The sequence below is a fragment of the Mesoplodon mirus genome (assembly GCF_964341445.2).
Source record: "Mesoplodon mirus genome assembly, chromosome: 7".
NCBI classification, from domain to species: Eukaryota; Metazoa; Chordata; class Mammalia; order Artiodactyla; family Ziphiidae; genus Mesoplodon; species Mesoplodon mirus.
The window spans coordinates 110,926,949-110,942,745 of record NC_138983.1 but is presented as its reverse complement, the minus strand read 5'-3'; the positions used below and the strand labels follow the sequence as shown (position 1 = coordinate 110,942,745).

The window sequence follows — 15,797 nt, the reverse complement described above, 5'->3', positions numbered from 1 at the left end:
GTTAAATTCAGGTACTTTTACTACCATTTTACTTTCTGTGCATAAAGATAGTTTTTAATTGTCATTATACTCAAAATTTGGTTCCTACCTTTCTTATTATTATAACATAAAAAATTTTGATTTTATACTATGTTCATAAAGATCATGTTAAAAAGTTACAAATATTTCAGAATATAAGTGATTTATAATTTATTTAGCCATTTCCTTTGTTGGATACATGGAATATTTCCACATGAATAATGTTTCTATGAACATCTTTGTAGATCAGCCTAATCTAAAGGATTATTTTTTTCAGGATAGATTTCCAGAAGTGTAATTAATGAGTAAAAAGGTATATACATTTTAAAGTCTTTTGATACATTTCAAAGTATTTTCACACTAAGGATCTCATTGGATCCTCATACTGGTGTGGGTAGGATAGACACCAACCCCATCTTATAGATGAGAAACCTGACACCAAAAGGAATTGCCCAAGCTTTTTAGAACCTAGGATTTGTCACACAACAAACAGTTCCCACAGTTCCATTCCTGTGACTTAGCCAAAACAGAAAGAAATATTGAAGAACCGTATCTTGAACTTCACCTTGTCCTGAAGCACACTTAAATCTGAGCTTTAAGCTCTTCACTCTCAGGAAGGACACTAGGAAAGTGCACTGAAAGAAGAGTCGGGAGGGGGACCTGGGCCCCCTGGGCCTGCCCTCGAGGCCTCTGCTATTCTCATCTGTCAAACATTGTTAGAGACACGGAGAGGGGACCACCATATTGCCAACCCTAGACTCCTGTGGTTTCAACAATGGGGGAGTACAGAGGGTGGGGAGGCACATAGGACAATTCTGGTGAGTCCTGAAATCTTTGACCCAGGCCCACAATTATATGTTGAGCCAGCAGCACACAAGTGTTAGAATAGAACACAAACACAGTTCTAAGTGGGCATCTTTGTGCCTAACTGAACATTTTGACTCTGAAAAGTATGCTAAAACCTCATCAATAACTTTGGCAAGAAAGTGTACAGAATAATTTGGGCTCTCTGTACCTAAGAGAGTTTGATAATTCTTCAAAGAAGCATATTTTCTGTATTTTACCTAAAGAAAAATAGCTCAAATGGTAACTGAACATCTGAACCTAGAACTGGGTCAGGCCAGGGCCATATCTGTGAAGGCATCACGATCCCCAGCCTGAGACCCCACAGGTGAGAGTGATGACAAGCTGGTGGACTGTGGTACAAGGTGGCAGGTGTTCACTAGTCTAAGAACCACATTCCGTGGGAGCACCCAGTAGGGAGCAACTCACCTGTGTCACTGCAGTAACCAATCCTTGTGGTCTCTTTAAGTAGAAATAGTTTTTGATTTTATCTTTACTTCATTAAAGATATTTTTAATCCTATTTACTATGACTTGCCTTAAACCTTTTGAGCTGCAGGTCTAGCATCTTAAGCATATTTTGAAGAAAAAATATTTTATTATAAAAATTATATATGTTCACAGCAAAACAATATATAAAACATATACAACTAAAAATGAATTATTCTCAATTCCATCACTAAAATATAACCACTGTTAATCCCTTAGTCTACATTTTTCAAAACCCTTTCTATGACTCAGTGCTGGGACTAACGTGAAGGAATGACACAAGCTTGGACCTTGTCTTTGTTTAAAATTTTGATATTTTGTCCATTATGGATTTTATGCAATAATTTTTATTTTTTCCAAAAATATTGCATTAAACATTATTTTTCTTGATCATTGATTATTTGGCAACCCCCCACCCACTTCCTCATCCTAGTCCTAGTTTATGACTATATATCTGTGTGTATTAATATGCACAGACTTCTGTTTACAAAGGTGGCTTGTACTATAATAATAGTTGTAAACCTCTTTTCACTTAATATATCAGAAGCATCTTCTTATATGACCATATTTCATAAAACCGAAATTAGAATTTAGAGTGTAAGTGTAACACATAGCCTAACAAGGGAATAAAATATTTGAAATCAAAACGGCCTCAGAAAATATGAAGCATCTGGCCTTCCGCACAGAGCTCACCTCTGAAGAGCGTAATTCAGACTTACCATGAGCGTCGCATTATCACAGCATCAGCTTGAGCAAACAGAATGGCTCAGAGAATCAACGTCATCCTGCCAAAAAGATCAGGAACATAAAATGTTGATTTAAGATGGCCTAACCAGACATGGAAATGAAAGCAAATAGTTACACCTTTGTTTCAAGGCACCTGCCCTGAAACAAAGAGCAGGGCTTTGTTTCAGGGCTCCATCGCCCTTTTCCTCCTCTTGGGTTCTCATCTCATTAAGATTTTTACAAAGAACAACCACCAGGGAAGTGAGTTCCTCTCATAAGCAGGGCAAGGAGTAAGGACTGGTTGACCACACAGTAAGGACACAGAGCACCTTGTCCAAACAAGTGAGCGAGTCTTACTCCTTTTCTTTTTTTCCTTAACAAATACAGTTCACGTTCATAGCAGAAAACTTTGGGATATAGGAAAGGATAAAGAATAAACTGTCATCCATAATTTTAAAACCCAGAGATAAACAAGATTAATATTCAGACTTATTTCCTTCCATTATTTATGTTACTTATGTTCATTATAAATTATATACATGTTAATTATCAATGTCTTGATTAATGTCTTAATTTTAAGTGTTAATATAGATGTTAACATTATTATATTAATATACAGATATAATAAACATGAATATAATCTATTTACATTATATGATTTTGTTTATTCATGAAATTATGTATAAATATTTCACTTCTACCTTTCTCAGTATATTGCCATTATATTGACTTCATTACTCCATGCCATTAAATATTTTTCAAAAATATATAAATAATATTATTTATATACAACAAATAAGTACCTTATAATAATATACAGATATAAAATTTTATATTTAATAAAATATAGATATAAAGATTTAGCTGCTTTTTGTTTTCCTGAAATAAGTTGGGTGGGTGAAATTCCTGGGCCATGAGCAGGCTCTGACCCTGCATTTTCATGACCCTGTCTCACTCACTTCACCCAAGAAGTCATACAGAGTGTTTTGAGTGGTACATTAGGGTTTTAAGCCTTTAAGCCCAAGTAAAAGCCTTATAATTTATGGCTAATTTCATTTGCTTCAAGGGACAAAGAGCCAGTCCTAGGAAACATGCCCCTTGGAAACAATTTGCACCCCATGTATTGAACACACCTGAATTAATTAAAAGTCTCAGCTGGGAAACAGATTGACTTGCTGCCTTTGTATAAGATGAGAGGCTGCAATATAGGCCACAGAGAGTTAAGAACATACTGATCTTGCATAATGTATAATGAAAATACGACACTAATAAATGCTTACTAGAAAAATAGGAGAGTCTTTGTTTTGCAAATTGGTAAAGACCTCAATGACAAATAAATGGTCCGTGGGGAAAATGTTCACATTATTCTCCTTCCATTATTTTTTTCTCTTCAAATAACTATTCATTGTAGAAAAAGTATAAAAGGCACACACATAAAAAAATCTAAAATCCCACCGCCCAAAGATAATTGTTGTTAATAACTTGGCATATATCTGTCTAAGCTTCATCTACGCAAATATATCTAATTTTTTCAAAAGTGGGAATATGCTCTGCACACTATCTTTAGCATATCAAGAATACCGTCCCTGTCTTACCTGAGCGTAAGTGTTGCCCAGAGATTGTGCTGTGGACGTCAGCCTGCCTCTCCATTTCAGGCATACCTTGACAAATATTACACAAAGAAAGGAGGGCACCAGATTGGTGAGATGATTGCAAGAGGAGGCAATTCCACGGTTAAAAACATTAAGGAGCTGCAGGCTTTCTTCGGCCTCCAAGTCACTGGGAAGTTAGACCGGGCCACCATGGATGTGATCAAGAGGCCTCGCTGTGGAGTTCCTGATGTGGCAAACTATCGCCTCTTCCCAGGTGAACCCAAATGGAAAAAAAATACTTTGACATACAGGTAATGAGATCGAATCTCTCCAAATTCAGAGAGAAAGAGCCTTTCTCTCCTTCTTTCTTTTCCTTTAAAAATATCTTCCTTCTGGGCTTCCCTGGTGGCGCAGTGGTTGAGAGTCCGCCTGCCCATGCACGGGACACGGGTTCATGCCCCGGTCCGGGAAGATCCCACATGCCGCGGAGCGGCTGGGCCCGTGAGCCATGGCCACTGAGCCTGCGTGTCTGGAGCCTGTGCTCCGCAACGGGAGAGGCCACAACAGTGAGAGGCCCGCGTACCGCAAAAACAAACAAACAAACAAACAAACAAAAAAATCTTCCTTCTGATCTGTATAAAAATCATGACTCATCACAATCATAAGAGAGCATAAGAACTTCTTAGGTCCAATCTTTAGAAAATGACAGTGGAGAGTTCACTAGAAAATATGATCTCAAGAGTATCATAATGGCTGGCCGTTTTAGGCATTACAATTTTACCAATTAGAGACAACACATTTTTCTCTAAAGAAAAATAAACTAGTCTAGGATTAATAACCTGATGGTACCAACCAGTTTTCTTAAAACAATCTTCTAAATCAGAAGCAAATAAACTCACCTATTAATAAATTAATTTTTTATTAATTCCAAAAATAATTTATTGACAATTTATTAAATGTCTACCATAGGCATTCAATTTTGGAGATGTAAAGGTGAGTAGATCACCTTTCCTCTCCTTTGGGGGAGACACGTGTACAAACAGTCGAAGCTCTGGGTGAGAAGTGTGAAACTACAGGTCTAAGCAGAGAACTGTGGCAGCACATGGAGGGAGCTACCAAGTCACCCAGGGACCGGCCAGTGACATCTGAGCCTGACTTGTAGGCAAAGCGGGAGCCGGTCAGCCCCTAGCCCCAGGCTCCCCCACCTCCCACCTTATCCCTCCTCCACCTCCACAGTTGAGCCTGGCTCCCACCTGGCCATCCTCTGGCTTCCTCCTGTCCCAGGCGGAACAAGGATTCTGCATGATCCAAGAGGACTCATTCACCCAACGAGAATCTACACCCTCACTGTACTCTGGGTTCTCAGGCCAGAATTCCAGCCCTGCAGCCTGCATCCATTTGTGGGGCCAGACAGGCCTCCTTCCCAGGTTGGTCCACCCTCTTCCATTGGACCGTCCATGGTGCTTCCTAATTATTATACTACATTTTACTATTATCTATATTCACGAGGTCATTTACATCTCTTATCTGTATGATGGAAATGATGTGTTGCTGCTCATCTCCTCCCAGCTTTACGTTCACTCATGGCAAGTTGGTTGTTGAAATTAGCCATAGTGAGGGTACTTACAGTATGGAAACCAGCAAACCCTACAGACAAGGAGTTTTGGTCATAGAACCGGTTATTAAACTGTAGCAGCACACCAGTGATTCCCTGTGATCAAATGGGGGCTCAAACCCAAAGAGAGATCAGATGATTCCTCTAGGCCACTTGTTGGTTGCTATGAGCCCAAGAGTCCATTAAGGTGGTGCTGAACACAATTATTAGCCTCTGCTCCAGCATAAGAATTCCACAAAAATCAAAGCATTTGGGGAAGAAACACCCTATAAGGAATTAAACACCCAAGAGATTATGAGATGATTAAGGGTAAGACAGAAATATTTTATATAAACTCACAAAGTTTTTTCTGTCATTTCTTAAAATAAACTGTATCATAGAATTTTAGTCAGTGATTATGCACAGCAAAGACAAGGGGATAGATCAAGCTAATTTGGGACTTAAAGAAGTATAATATTCTTGTGATAATATTTTGGGCAGTCCCAAAAGCACCCTCCACACTGCCCATCCAGTTGCTCCCAAACAACTCTCCTTCTCCCCCGCCCCACCCAAAAAGGAACTAGAGACTATCTTATACTCTGTCTATATAGCTACTGGATCTCAGAATAACTCCTTTTAACATAGCCCAAAGGACTGCAAAAGACAAAATATAGCATAGTGCTTATGTGCATAGGCTTTGGAGTCGTAAAGAACTGGGCTCAAGTCCTGACTAGTCATAAAACGTAGAGTGTTACTATTATCTCTGAAGGTTGCTGTGAGGGTTAGAGGGCGTACCACATTTAAAAGTGCCTAGAACAAGTTCCAGCACATAGTGTGTATTCACAGAACATTAACTGTCATCACTGCTGCTGTGTCAGTCTCCAGACCCTGGGTCAGGACCTCTGCCCACGTGCTCTTCCTTTCTGGTGTCGTCCCTTCTCCATCCCTGTCTTCTCCAGCCCAACACACAGGTAGCTCTTTGGGGATGGATAGCTTGTCTATAATGTGAGCGAATTTCGAGATACCAACTACACAGAGCCATGATAAATCACAGATTCATATTATGCAGTGGGCGTGGCATATTCTGAAAACACTAAATGGTCCCTTCAAGGGTCCTTCTGGTTTCCCCCCAGACACTCTACCTCCCTCCTCTTGGCCCCAGTCCCTGGAGTAAGAGATCTCCTTGATCCTTCCCTCTCCATTACTGAGGTTTAGCTATTTCCCATCCTCTCTGTGGGACATGGTCCCTTCCTTTTGGGCCCCCAGGATATACTGCTGGGTTCTGGCTGAGAATGCACAACCTGCATCAGAATAACCTAGAATACTTGTTAAATGAAGATTTCTGGATCATACATGTGTGTTTATCAAGTTTCCTAAGTAGTTATCACAAGTCCTAAGCTTTGAGAACTACTGAGTAGGCCCTAAAAAACACTAGCTTTTATTCATTAGTTCATCCACTTAGCAAGTGTTTGCTAAGTGCCTACTATGTGCAAGGGTCTGGACTAGGAGCTGCAGAAAGAGAAAGTTGGCTAGGTGTCTGCTCTCAAGATTGGCTCTCACAGAATTCACTTCTAACTCTGCACCCCTGATTCCATCTGAGCCCAAGGTTCTGGGTGGGAGTTCCTTTCTCCCACCCTTCCTTTACATGCTGCCAAGAACCCCCAGCCCCTGGCCTCCAGCATGGCATGTCCTAGAAAAACACCAACTGTCTCCACCCACTGTTTGTCCAAAATGCTCTGTACTTTTCTGCCTTCTGATGTCATTGCCAGGCCAGGACTTGATGAAAGACTCAAGCCTTTTTCAGTTCAAGTGAGCATCCTTGTGAGGAGCTAGCACTTCCCCTTTAAGATACATATTATTTTAAGAAAAAACATTCCCCCATGGCCCTGGGGAAATTCTGATGGTCTTTGAACAAGAATTTGAAAAACCTCAAAACTCTGTGTTTTTAGTTTTTACAATTGAAAATTTTCAGTACCTTTTGGGGAAAGAGGTCCCTTCTCAATTAAAACCACTTTAGGGAAAATGGACTTCCAGCTACTCATAAAGTTACACAAGGTATTATTCTTTAAAGTTAGTGATATATAATAACAATGAAAGCCAAACTGTTTCAGCACCAGATTATCTCAACTCTTTCATTTCTTCCCTTCATTTTTCTTACTGTTTAACATGTTTCAGTAATTTAACAAATATGAAAGCAAAATAAGAATTATTATTTTGGAGAAAAAAATCTAAATTGTAGATTTATGTTCAATATTTTTATTTTTAATACAGCCTTGATGTAATTCTTGCTTTCTTCACTTAGGAGCACTTACTGAAAGCAAAACATGTTCCTTCTGTTTTCACAGAGTATCCAAATACACACCTTCCATGACTTCTGCAGAAGTGGACAAAGCAGTGGAGATGGCCCTGCAGGCCTGGAGTAGCGCCGTCCCTCTGAGCTTTGTCAGAATAAACTCAGGAGAAGCAGATATTATGATATCTTTTGAAACTGGAGGTACTGTGGTGCTTCTTAGATTTTGTCTACTGATCAGAGGAGCAATGTTTCAACACTTTTCCTCCTACAGTGTTTAATCCATGTGATCAGCACAATCCTCCTTCACACAGTTTGAAGAGCAGAGGCCAAGATCATGGCAAAGTCACAGTCTTCATCTGGCCAGAATATACCAGAGGAGTTCTCAGCATTTCTTGTCATCATTAGACTGAGCTGCAGAATGGACTCAGCATAATCAGCTTTCATAGTGGTATTGCCCCATCAGGGACAAATGTCAGATTTAGCTTTCCCATTGGCTAGGAGGTCATCTGTCCTCATCCCATTCCCATGATGATGCCCATCGCCATATACTCCCTCCCATATTAGCCAAGGATTTCCCACCTTGAATCCTCACTGAGGATTAATTTCACAGGAGCCCTGACAGCTTTCCCGTGCAGCAATATTTAGGAGAGTGACTGGCATTGCCGTCTTGTCCACACTTGCATACCATCTTTTGGAGATGCCAGGCCTGCCTCCAACCTGCCCACTTCTTCTCCATCCCCCAACTCCCCCCAGAGAGGAGTGGAGCCCTTTTCAGAGAAGCATGTCTAGTAGTAGATGATGGAAAGGCCATGTAATTCCTTTCTCCTCTCAGTTTCCTCAGAGTCAAGGTGAGTATCACTGCCTCTTCCCCTCCACAGATAACATTTCTAAGTGTCCTATTTCAAGTCCTCATCTTAATTTTAATCTGATGTCACTGGGAAAATACATGCTTAGAAGCTGGGAGAGAGAAGATCAAGTAAGTCCTGAGTGTGACCCCTTGAGAGGTGGCCCTGGGTGTGGCCTGGTCCATGGCAGATCCTGTTCCACCACCAGTGGAACTGGCAGGGCAGTGGGCTCAGGGCAGCTCTGGAGGTGATGGAGTTAACATCTGGCTGTCTCTTGATCTTCCAAGCTTGTGCTCTGTTCCCTAAAACAGAGTTGACTAGGGACTGTGCTGCCATTTAACCAGGCCTTCAGGGCATGTAATCTGATTAAACAACACTGCACTGAAACCCGGGGAATGGCACACCAGAATTAGTTTTGTTGGTTTTTAATAAAACAAGGTATCCTCACGAAAATCCTGAAAAACTGTGAAATGTAGTTTCTATAATATCCCTCGTTTTATTCTTCCTCCTTTCCTATTATATTTGTAATGAACTTTTAATTAAATGTAGATAAAGCATATTAAGCTTTGAAAGTTGTAATTTTATAAACACCTTTATTGCTTTAATGAGTTTTATGCATGAAAGTATATCAAAATTACAGAGAAATTTTCTTTTTATTTTTGTTTTTTTGACACTTCCTTAAATTATATTGCGCTCTAGAAACAGAAAGCACACACTTGTTCAATTTACTATAATTGTCTTAGTCAAATCATATTTTTGTTTGGTTTTTTGTTTTTCTTATTAATTGAAGTATAGTTGTTAGTTTTAGGTGTACAACAAAGTGATTCAGTTATATATATGTGTGTGTGTGTGTGTGTGTGTGTGTGTGTATATATATATATTCTTTTTCAGATTCTTTTCCCTTATAGGTTATTACAAAATATTGAGTATAGTTCCCTGTGCTATACAGTAGGTCCTTGTTGGTTATATTTTATATATATTAGTGTGTATATTTAATCCCAAACTCCTAATTTATCCCTCCCCCCAACCCCGAATCATACATTGAAAGCACTCTGCCAACACGTTCACAGTCCAGTCAGTGGACGAGGTTGTGATTGAATGACCATCCACTCTTTCTCCTTTTGTAATCTGTGACATGGTCATAGTCTACAGTATGCCTTGTGCCAATTAATAGACATTGCAACAAATACAATATCAAAAGAACATTTTTTATTTTTAATGCTTACTATCTTTAAAATACAAAATATCCCTTTTATTTTTTAATGGATAGGTTACTCATTGGCATGTGAGCTTCTTCTTATAAAAAAATGAATATTGAAAAGTAAACCTATTTGTATGAGAAGTGTCAATGCTACTGAAAAAGTTTTCTGCTCACTGTGATATTAGGTACCCTTCAAAAATTGCTAGAAAGACTAAATCCTGTTGGTGTTTCTCCCCACTTGTTTAGATCATGGGGATTCCTATCCATTCGATGGGCCTCGGGGGACTCTAGCCCATGCATTTGCACCTGGAGAAGGCCTGGGAGGAGATACACATTTCGACAATGCTGAGAAGTGGACTATGGGAATGAATGGTATATATGCACAATTCATCATAACCTGGAAAATATTGTACCTTCTTCTGAGCTTCCATCATGAAACCTTGAGGTTCAACGTCCCAAGCCACCCTTTAACTAGGGGGGCTGGCTAGGAAAAACAAGTAAGCCAAAAATCCAAAAGGGAACACCATAAGGGAAAAAGGTCCACCCTCAAATGTGCTGTAGACCTTTCTGATCTCTGGTTCATAGTGTATAATCTCAAGAAGCAGCAATCCCCTACTCAACACACAGCTCAATTTTTCTTCAACTACATAATATTTTTTGATTCTTACTTGTACTTGGAAATAGGCTATATTCAGAAATGACCTGAGGGGAGTCAGTACTTTCCTGAGAAGTACGATGGGGATGGGTATAAAAGTTCTAGAACATCATGCATGTCATCTGGAAATCTTCAGTGTGAAACTTGTGTGGATAAGAGGGAGTAGGCAGGGAACTAGTAAGGCATATGTGGCCTAAATCTAGGTATTATTGCCAGTGTTAGCTCTAAGGCCCTTCTTTATCAATCTACCGAGCACCATTGACAATGAACAAAATGAACTGATTTACATTTCCATCTTCTCCCACCCCCAAGCCCCTCCTAGCCAAGGTGGGGAGAACTGAACTAAAGTCAGCAAAGCTAAGTGCCAGGACAACCTACCAACCTTTGAATAACCCAGTTATGAAAAGAAGATGAATAAACTGTGATTTGGGCATAAATTCTCCTGTGAAGACAGGAAATGTTGGAAAATAAAACCTTGTGCTGATGCTGTCTTTTTCTCTCTCATATTGTCTAGGTTTCAATTTATTCACTGTTGCTGCTCATGAATTTGGCCACGCACTGGGCCTGGCCCATTCCACAGACCCATCAGCACTGATGTACCCAACTTATAAGTATCAGCATCCCTATGGATTCCACCTTCCCAAGGATGATGTGAAAGGGATCCAGGCACTGTACGGTACAATCACTACACTTTTTTTGACCACAAACCCTGAAAGTGACAGGCATTTGGTCTCCAACTTAAAGAAAGTATACTTTGTCAGGAGTTACCTACATAAGTGAAGATTAAGCTAGAAACTACAGCCCCAGCTATGCCCTCTTATGAAGAGCTTATTTACCAGATATGAGTATTGCTTTCTTTTGTAAGATGTACAATTAAATTTTACATCTTTCCTCCAGAGCATATTGGTCCCTTGATGGCCATAGAAAATACAATCATTTGTGTGTATTTTGAGTGTCGATCAGGAGTCAGACATTGGGAGAGGATGGATATTTTTTATAGTTCATATATATGGTGCTTATCCATTTGCAGATAAGTGACCTTATCTTTCTAAAAATAGCAATGATGATGGTAATAACTGTACCATTCAGTCATATAGGCAATCTGAAGTTTGTAAATCATGTTCATATGAGTCATCTCCATACCATCCTCATGATCAGCCTGTGGGGTGTGAAATGTTTTCCTCATTCGATAGTTGAGAAAGCTGAGGCTCAAAGACAGTAACTATCCCAAAATATTCAAAATTATCTCAAGTGTTAACATTCTTTCAAAGGTAATAAAGGATTATTAGGAACTCTATATCCAATTTTGCTTAACAGAAAGAAAAATCTGTTAATCCATGAGATGAAATCTTGAAACAGCATTAGACCTTGACATTTTTTTGTGTTTGATGGATAAAAGCTGAAGAATCTAGGAAACTGACTTTTCCTTAAGCCTCAGAGCCTGGTTATTCAGGCTTTAGTTATAGGAGTCCCTCCTCTTCCTCTCAGCCTAGAAAAGGGTCTGTAGAGCCCAGCTCACCCATGTTTCCTGCATGCCACCCAGCCCATCTGCTGGTTAGAAATGGGCACACACATCTGCAGTCAGATTTTACCTGAGGCATAAAAGACAAATTTCATCACAAAAAGTGTTCGGCCAGCTCTATCCCTTCAGAGAGGGGTATATGCCAGTCCTGCTTCCCCCTTGATTGACAGGAAGAAAAAATACTGTGAATCTCTCCATATAACACATTTGGCCCTAGGACTCCAATGTGAAACACTTCCTGTGGCCACCAAGAAGAACCCACACCAAATCCATGCCTGCCCTTTATGGGTCCTTGTGCACTAGAGAGTCACCACCATTCTGATGACCACTCTTACTCGGCCAGGAGCTGCAGCGTATATTTTGACATGGCCATTTTTACACAGGTGAACAAAATGCAGAAACATGGTTTTATATTGCCAAGAAGCACACACATCAGCCACCCCTGACCACCTGAGCACCCTGATCTTTGGTAGAGTGCCTGGCAGCACACTTCTGATCTGACCAATTTACAGTTTCTGATCTTTTCCCAAAGCTGCACCCCACCTCTGATCTTCACCCCATTGCTGACCCTTCTCCACCCTGATCTCACCCATCTCTCACTCTTAGTGGACACTTCCCTGTGCCTCACTCCTTCCCTGATCCTCAGCTCTGGTCGCAACAAGACTCCATCAAGCACAGAGACCTGCAGGGGGCGGTGGCTCAGGCAGCCCCAGCTCACTCTTCTGTAGCTGGCAGACAGTGCTCAGGAACAGAATGGGATGAAAACTCACCAGCACCTCTCCCAAAGGGCAAGTCCTACATTCCAAGAGTGTCCACCAGAAGATAACTTTAAATGGCAAACACTTCCAAGGTACTTCAGTGCCCCAAGAATTTGCTCAGTCTCTTCTGGGTGCCTAAGAAAAGGCTTGTGCACAGGGAAGGACACCCAGAAGTTGTTTGAAAATAATAAGAAAACTCACTAGAAAGTTATAATCTTACTGAGAACAAGAGTACTTAATTATCAAAAAGAAAAAAATCAGAGGCAATTTTCAAAATAGATTCCTAATTTGAAACACCCACAGCTATCAAAGAAATTATGCATAGTAATGAAATAATAGTTACCATTTTTGGAACTTTTATTATATGCCCAGCACTGCACTAAGTGCTTTTTAGGCATTATTTAATTCTCACAAAAACCTTCTGAGGTAGGTACCATTATTGCCCCACTTTACTGTGAGGAAACGGAGGCTTAGAGAAGTTCACCTGTATCACACAATTCAGCAACTAATGAAGCCGGGATTCAAACCCAGGTCTGCCTGTCATCGACAGCCATGCTCCTTATTACTTTGTCATATACAGTGAAAGCGGGTCCCTGGAGCAGAAGTGCACAGACTCTACATTCCTGGTACCATTTTGACCAAGTTGCTTTGAATCCTAGGACCTCGGAAGACATTCCCAGGGAAGCCCGCTGTGCCCCACAGCCCCCCTCATAATCCTTCTATCCCTGACCTCTGTGACTCCAGCTCAGCCTTTGATGCTGTCACAATGCTGGGAAAGGAGCTCCTGTTCTTCAGGGACCGGTAAGCATTAAGACACGCCACCAACTCTTATCAGGCTTCAGCTCTGTATGCAGACACACGTCACTCTAGAGGACCTTGCTGCTGCTATGGGTGGCGATCATGCAGAAGTGCTGTCCTGTGTGGCATCTGGATGGGAGGCAGGAGTCTTTGGGGAGATGTGGAACGGCCAAAACCCAAAGAGCACCTACTATGCTCTTGCCACTGTACTGTTTTCGGTATGAGTACAGTGTTTCTTCTAATCTTTTTCACTGTGAAGCAGAGTTAGAATCCCAAATTTACAGATGAAGACAGAAGCTCAGGAGAATATGTAACTTCACAAGGTAACACAGTTGTATTAAGTGGCTGAGTTATGACACCAGCCCTGATTTATCTGATGTCTGTTTTGTTCACCACTGTATCCCTAGCGAGAGCACATAGTATATTCTCAATAAATATTTGTTAATGGGGGTTGGATAGACGGAAAGATGGACAGAGAGGTTGTCACAAGAATGCATGGATTCATGGATGGATGGATGGATAGTCAGGTGGATAGATAGATGGGTGGATGGTTCTAAAGTTAGTATTCTTCCTAAACCCCTTTCTCAAGCCCTCCTGACTTTTCAACTATCAGCTGTCAGAAAGCACAGAGAAAAAGGGAATATTGGTGGGGTTTTGTTATACTACAGCTTTAGTTACTCAAGAATACCCTGAGGTTTGAGTTTCTATTACTGTTGTTTTAGGAATGTTTCTTTTGGGCTTACTAATAGAAGTTTCAGTAGTTCTGTGAGTTGTAAAGAATGATGAGATAGCATTGGTATTTAACTTTAATAGCACAGGAGATTGTGTAATTTATGATACTAGAGATCCTGGGTTTTTAGTGAAGATACTATAGGAACTATAGGAGTAGCTATAGTATCAGATACAGCTATGATTAGTGGTGGTAGGTGGTTGATCTTTATTTTTTAGTATTTTTATTGTTATGGAGATTATTCATCAAAATTAAAATAAGTAAGTTTAACATTAGTGTAATAAGGAAAAAGAGGAAAATTAAACGTTTTTGGTTTGAAATTGATGTGGAAATTTTTTTTTAATATTTATTTATTTATTTATTTGGTTGTGCCGGGTCTCAGTTACGGCAGGCGGGCTCCTTAGTTGCAGCTTGCCAGCTCCTTAGTTGTGCCATGCAAACTCTTAGCTGCGGCCTGCATATGGGATCTAGTTCCCTGACCAGGAATCGAATCCGGACCCCCTGCATTGTGAGCACAGAGTCTTAACCACTGCACCACCAGGGAAGTCCCAATGTGGAAGTTTTTATCTGAAGATAAGAAGTTTTTTGAATAAAGTTTTCTAGCAAAATTAAATGTAATATTAATGATGCTAGCTTTTTGGCTTGCTGAAGTGTTGATGAATGGTGACAGGCAGTGAGTAATAATCGGAAAAAACCTGAAGAGGTTGGAAAATTTATACAGGTGCAAAGGGGAATTAAATTTTAGGTTTTGTGTTACAAAGTTAAGTTCAAGTACTAGAATAAAACCTGAAACAGCTACAGGGAGAGCTGCTCAGTTTAGGTCGCAGGGCATAGTTGTTGGGGTAATCTTGTTGGAAGTAAAAAATCTAGTGAAAATGCTTCTGATTGAAAGATGTTTAATAGAATCTATTAGGAGAGGATTATTTTCATTCATTAGAATTAGTGTTGAAAAATGAGGGTTGTGCTAGACAGGTGAAGAAAATAATTTGAACGCTATAGGCAACTGCTAGGGAAGTAGCAACGAGAGTAAATAATAGGGCCCAGGCATTGGTATACAGTGTGTTAGCAGTTTGATAATTAAGGCTTTGGAGTAAAAGCCTGTAAGGAAAGGCCTACCTGTGAGATCTAGGCTTCTGATAATAAGTGAGGTTGAAGTAAAGGGTAAAGCTCTAAATAAGCTGCCTATTTTTCAAGTGTCTCGTTCATTAAGTTATGAATAATAGATCCAGAGCATATAAATAACATGGAATTTAAAAATACACGTGTGCAGATGTGAAGGATGCTAAGTATGGTTGGGTAATACCAATGGTAACTATTAGGCCTAACTGGCTTAAAGTAGAGAAGACAACAGTCTGCTTAATGTCATTTTGCTGTGAATAGTTAGTGTGGTGATAGCACCTAGACAGAGTGTCAGTGTTTTGAATAGTTTTATTATTTTCTATCAATGGTAAAAGCAAATTAGTAAAAAGACACCTGTTTCAACTCTTGTGCTGGAATGATGCTGAGGCCGTTGCTGGGCTTCCTGGGGCTGAGGGAAGTCGTGGGCGAGGCCAAGCTGGAAGCCCCATTAGTAGAAGCAGATAATGACCAAGGTTAAGCATGAAGATTTGTTGGAAATCTCATGAGTTTAAGTTAACTTGTTCCTTGTTTCCTCGTCCTGTGGTTTCTCAGGGAGCATAATTACTTCTCTCCTTGGACAACAAGAGAAACATCCCAACTCTCACCTCCACTCCT

The 15,797-nt window shown here is 40.2% G+C and overlaps 1 protein-coding gene and 1 long non-coding RNA gene across 2 annotated transcripts in view; one reads left to right on the top strand and one right to left on the bottom strand.

Annotated features, from left to right (window-relative positions):
* LOC309807169 overlaps positions 1-15,797 on the bottom strand; it is a 170,720-nt gene that overhangs the window by 27,478 nt on the left and 127,445 nt on the right. Inside the window, exon 5 of the long non-coding RNA XR_014294522.1 lies at positions 2,069-2,134. This is a non-coding gene — a long non-coding RNA (uncharacterized lncRNA). The remainder of the gene's footprint in view (positions 1-2,068; positions 2,135-15,797) is intronic.
* The window catches only part of MMP20 (matrix metallopeptidase 20), a gene marked incomplete at both ends in the record, with an annotated part of 46,526 nt that overhangs the window by 2,978 nt on the left and 27,751 nt on the right, over positions 1-15,797 (top strand). Inside the window, 5 exons of the mRNA XM_082626480.1 lie at positions 3,731-3,978; positions 7,607-7,755; positions 9,847-9,972; positions 10,770-10,931; positions 13,195-13,336. Of these exons, the coding sequence (XP_082482606.1) occupies positions 3,731-3,978; positions 7,607-7,755; positions 9,847-9,972; positions 10,770-10,931; positions 13,195-13,336 (827 nt within the window). The remainder of the gene's footprint in view (positions 1-3,730; positions 3,979-7,606; positions 7,756-9,846; positions 9,973-10,769; positions 10,932-13,194; positions 13,337-15,797) is intronic.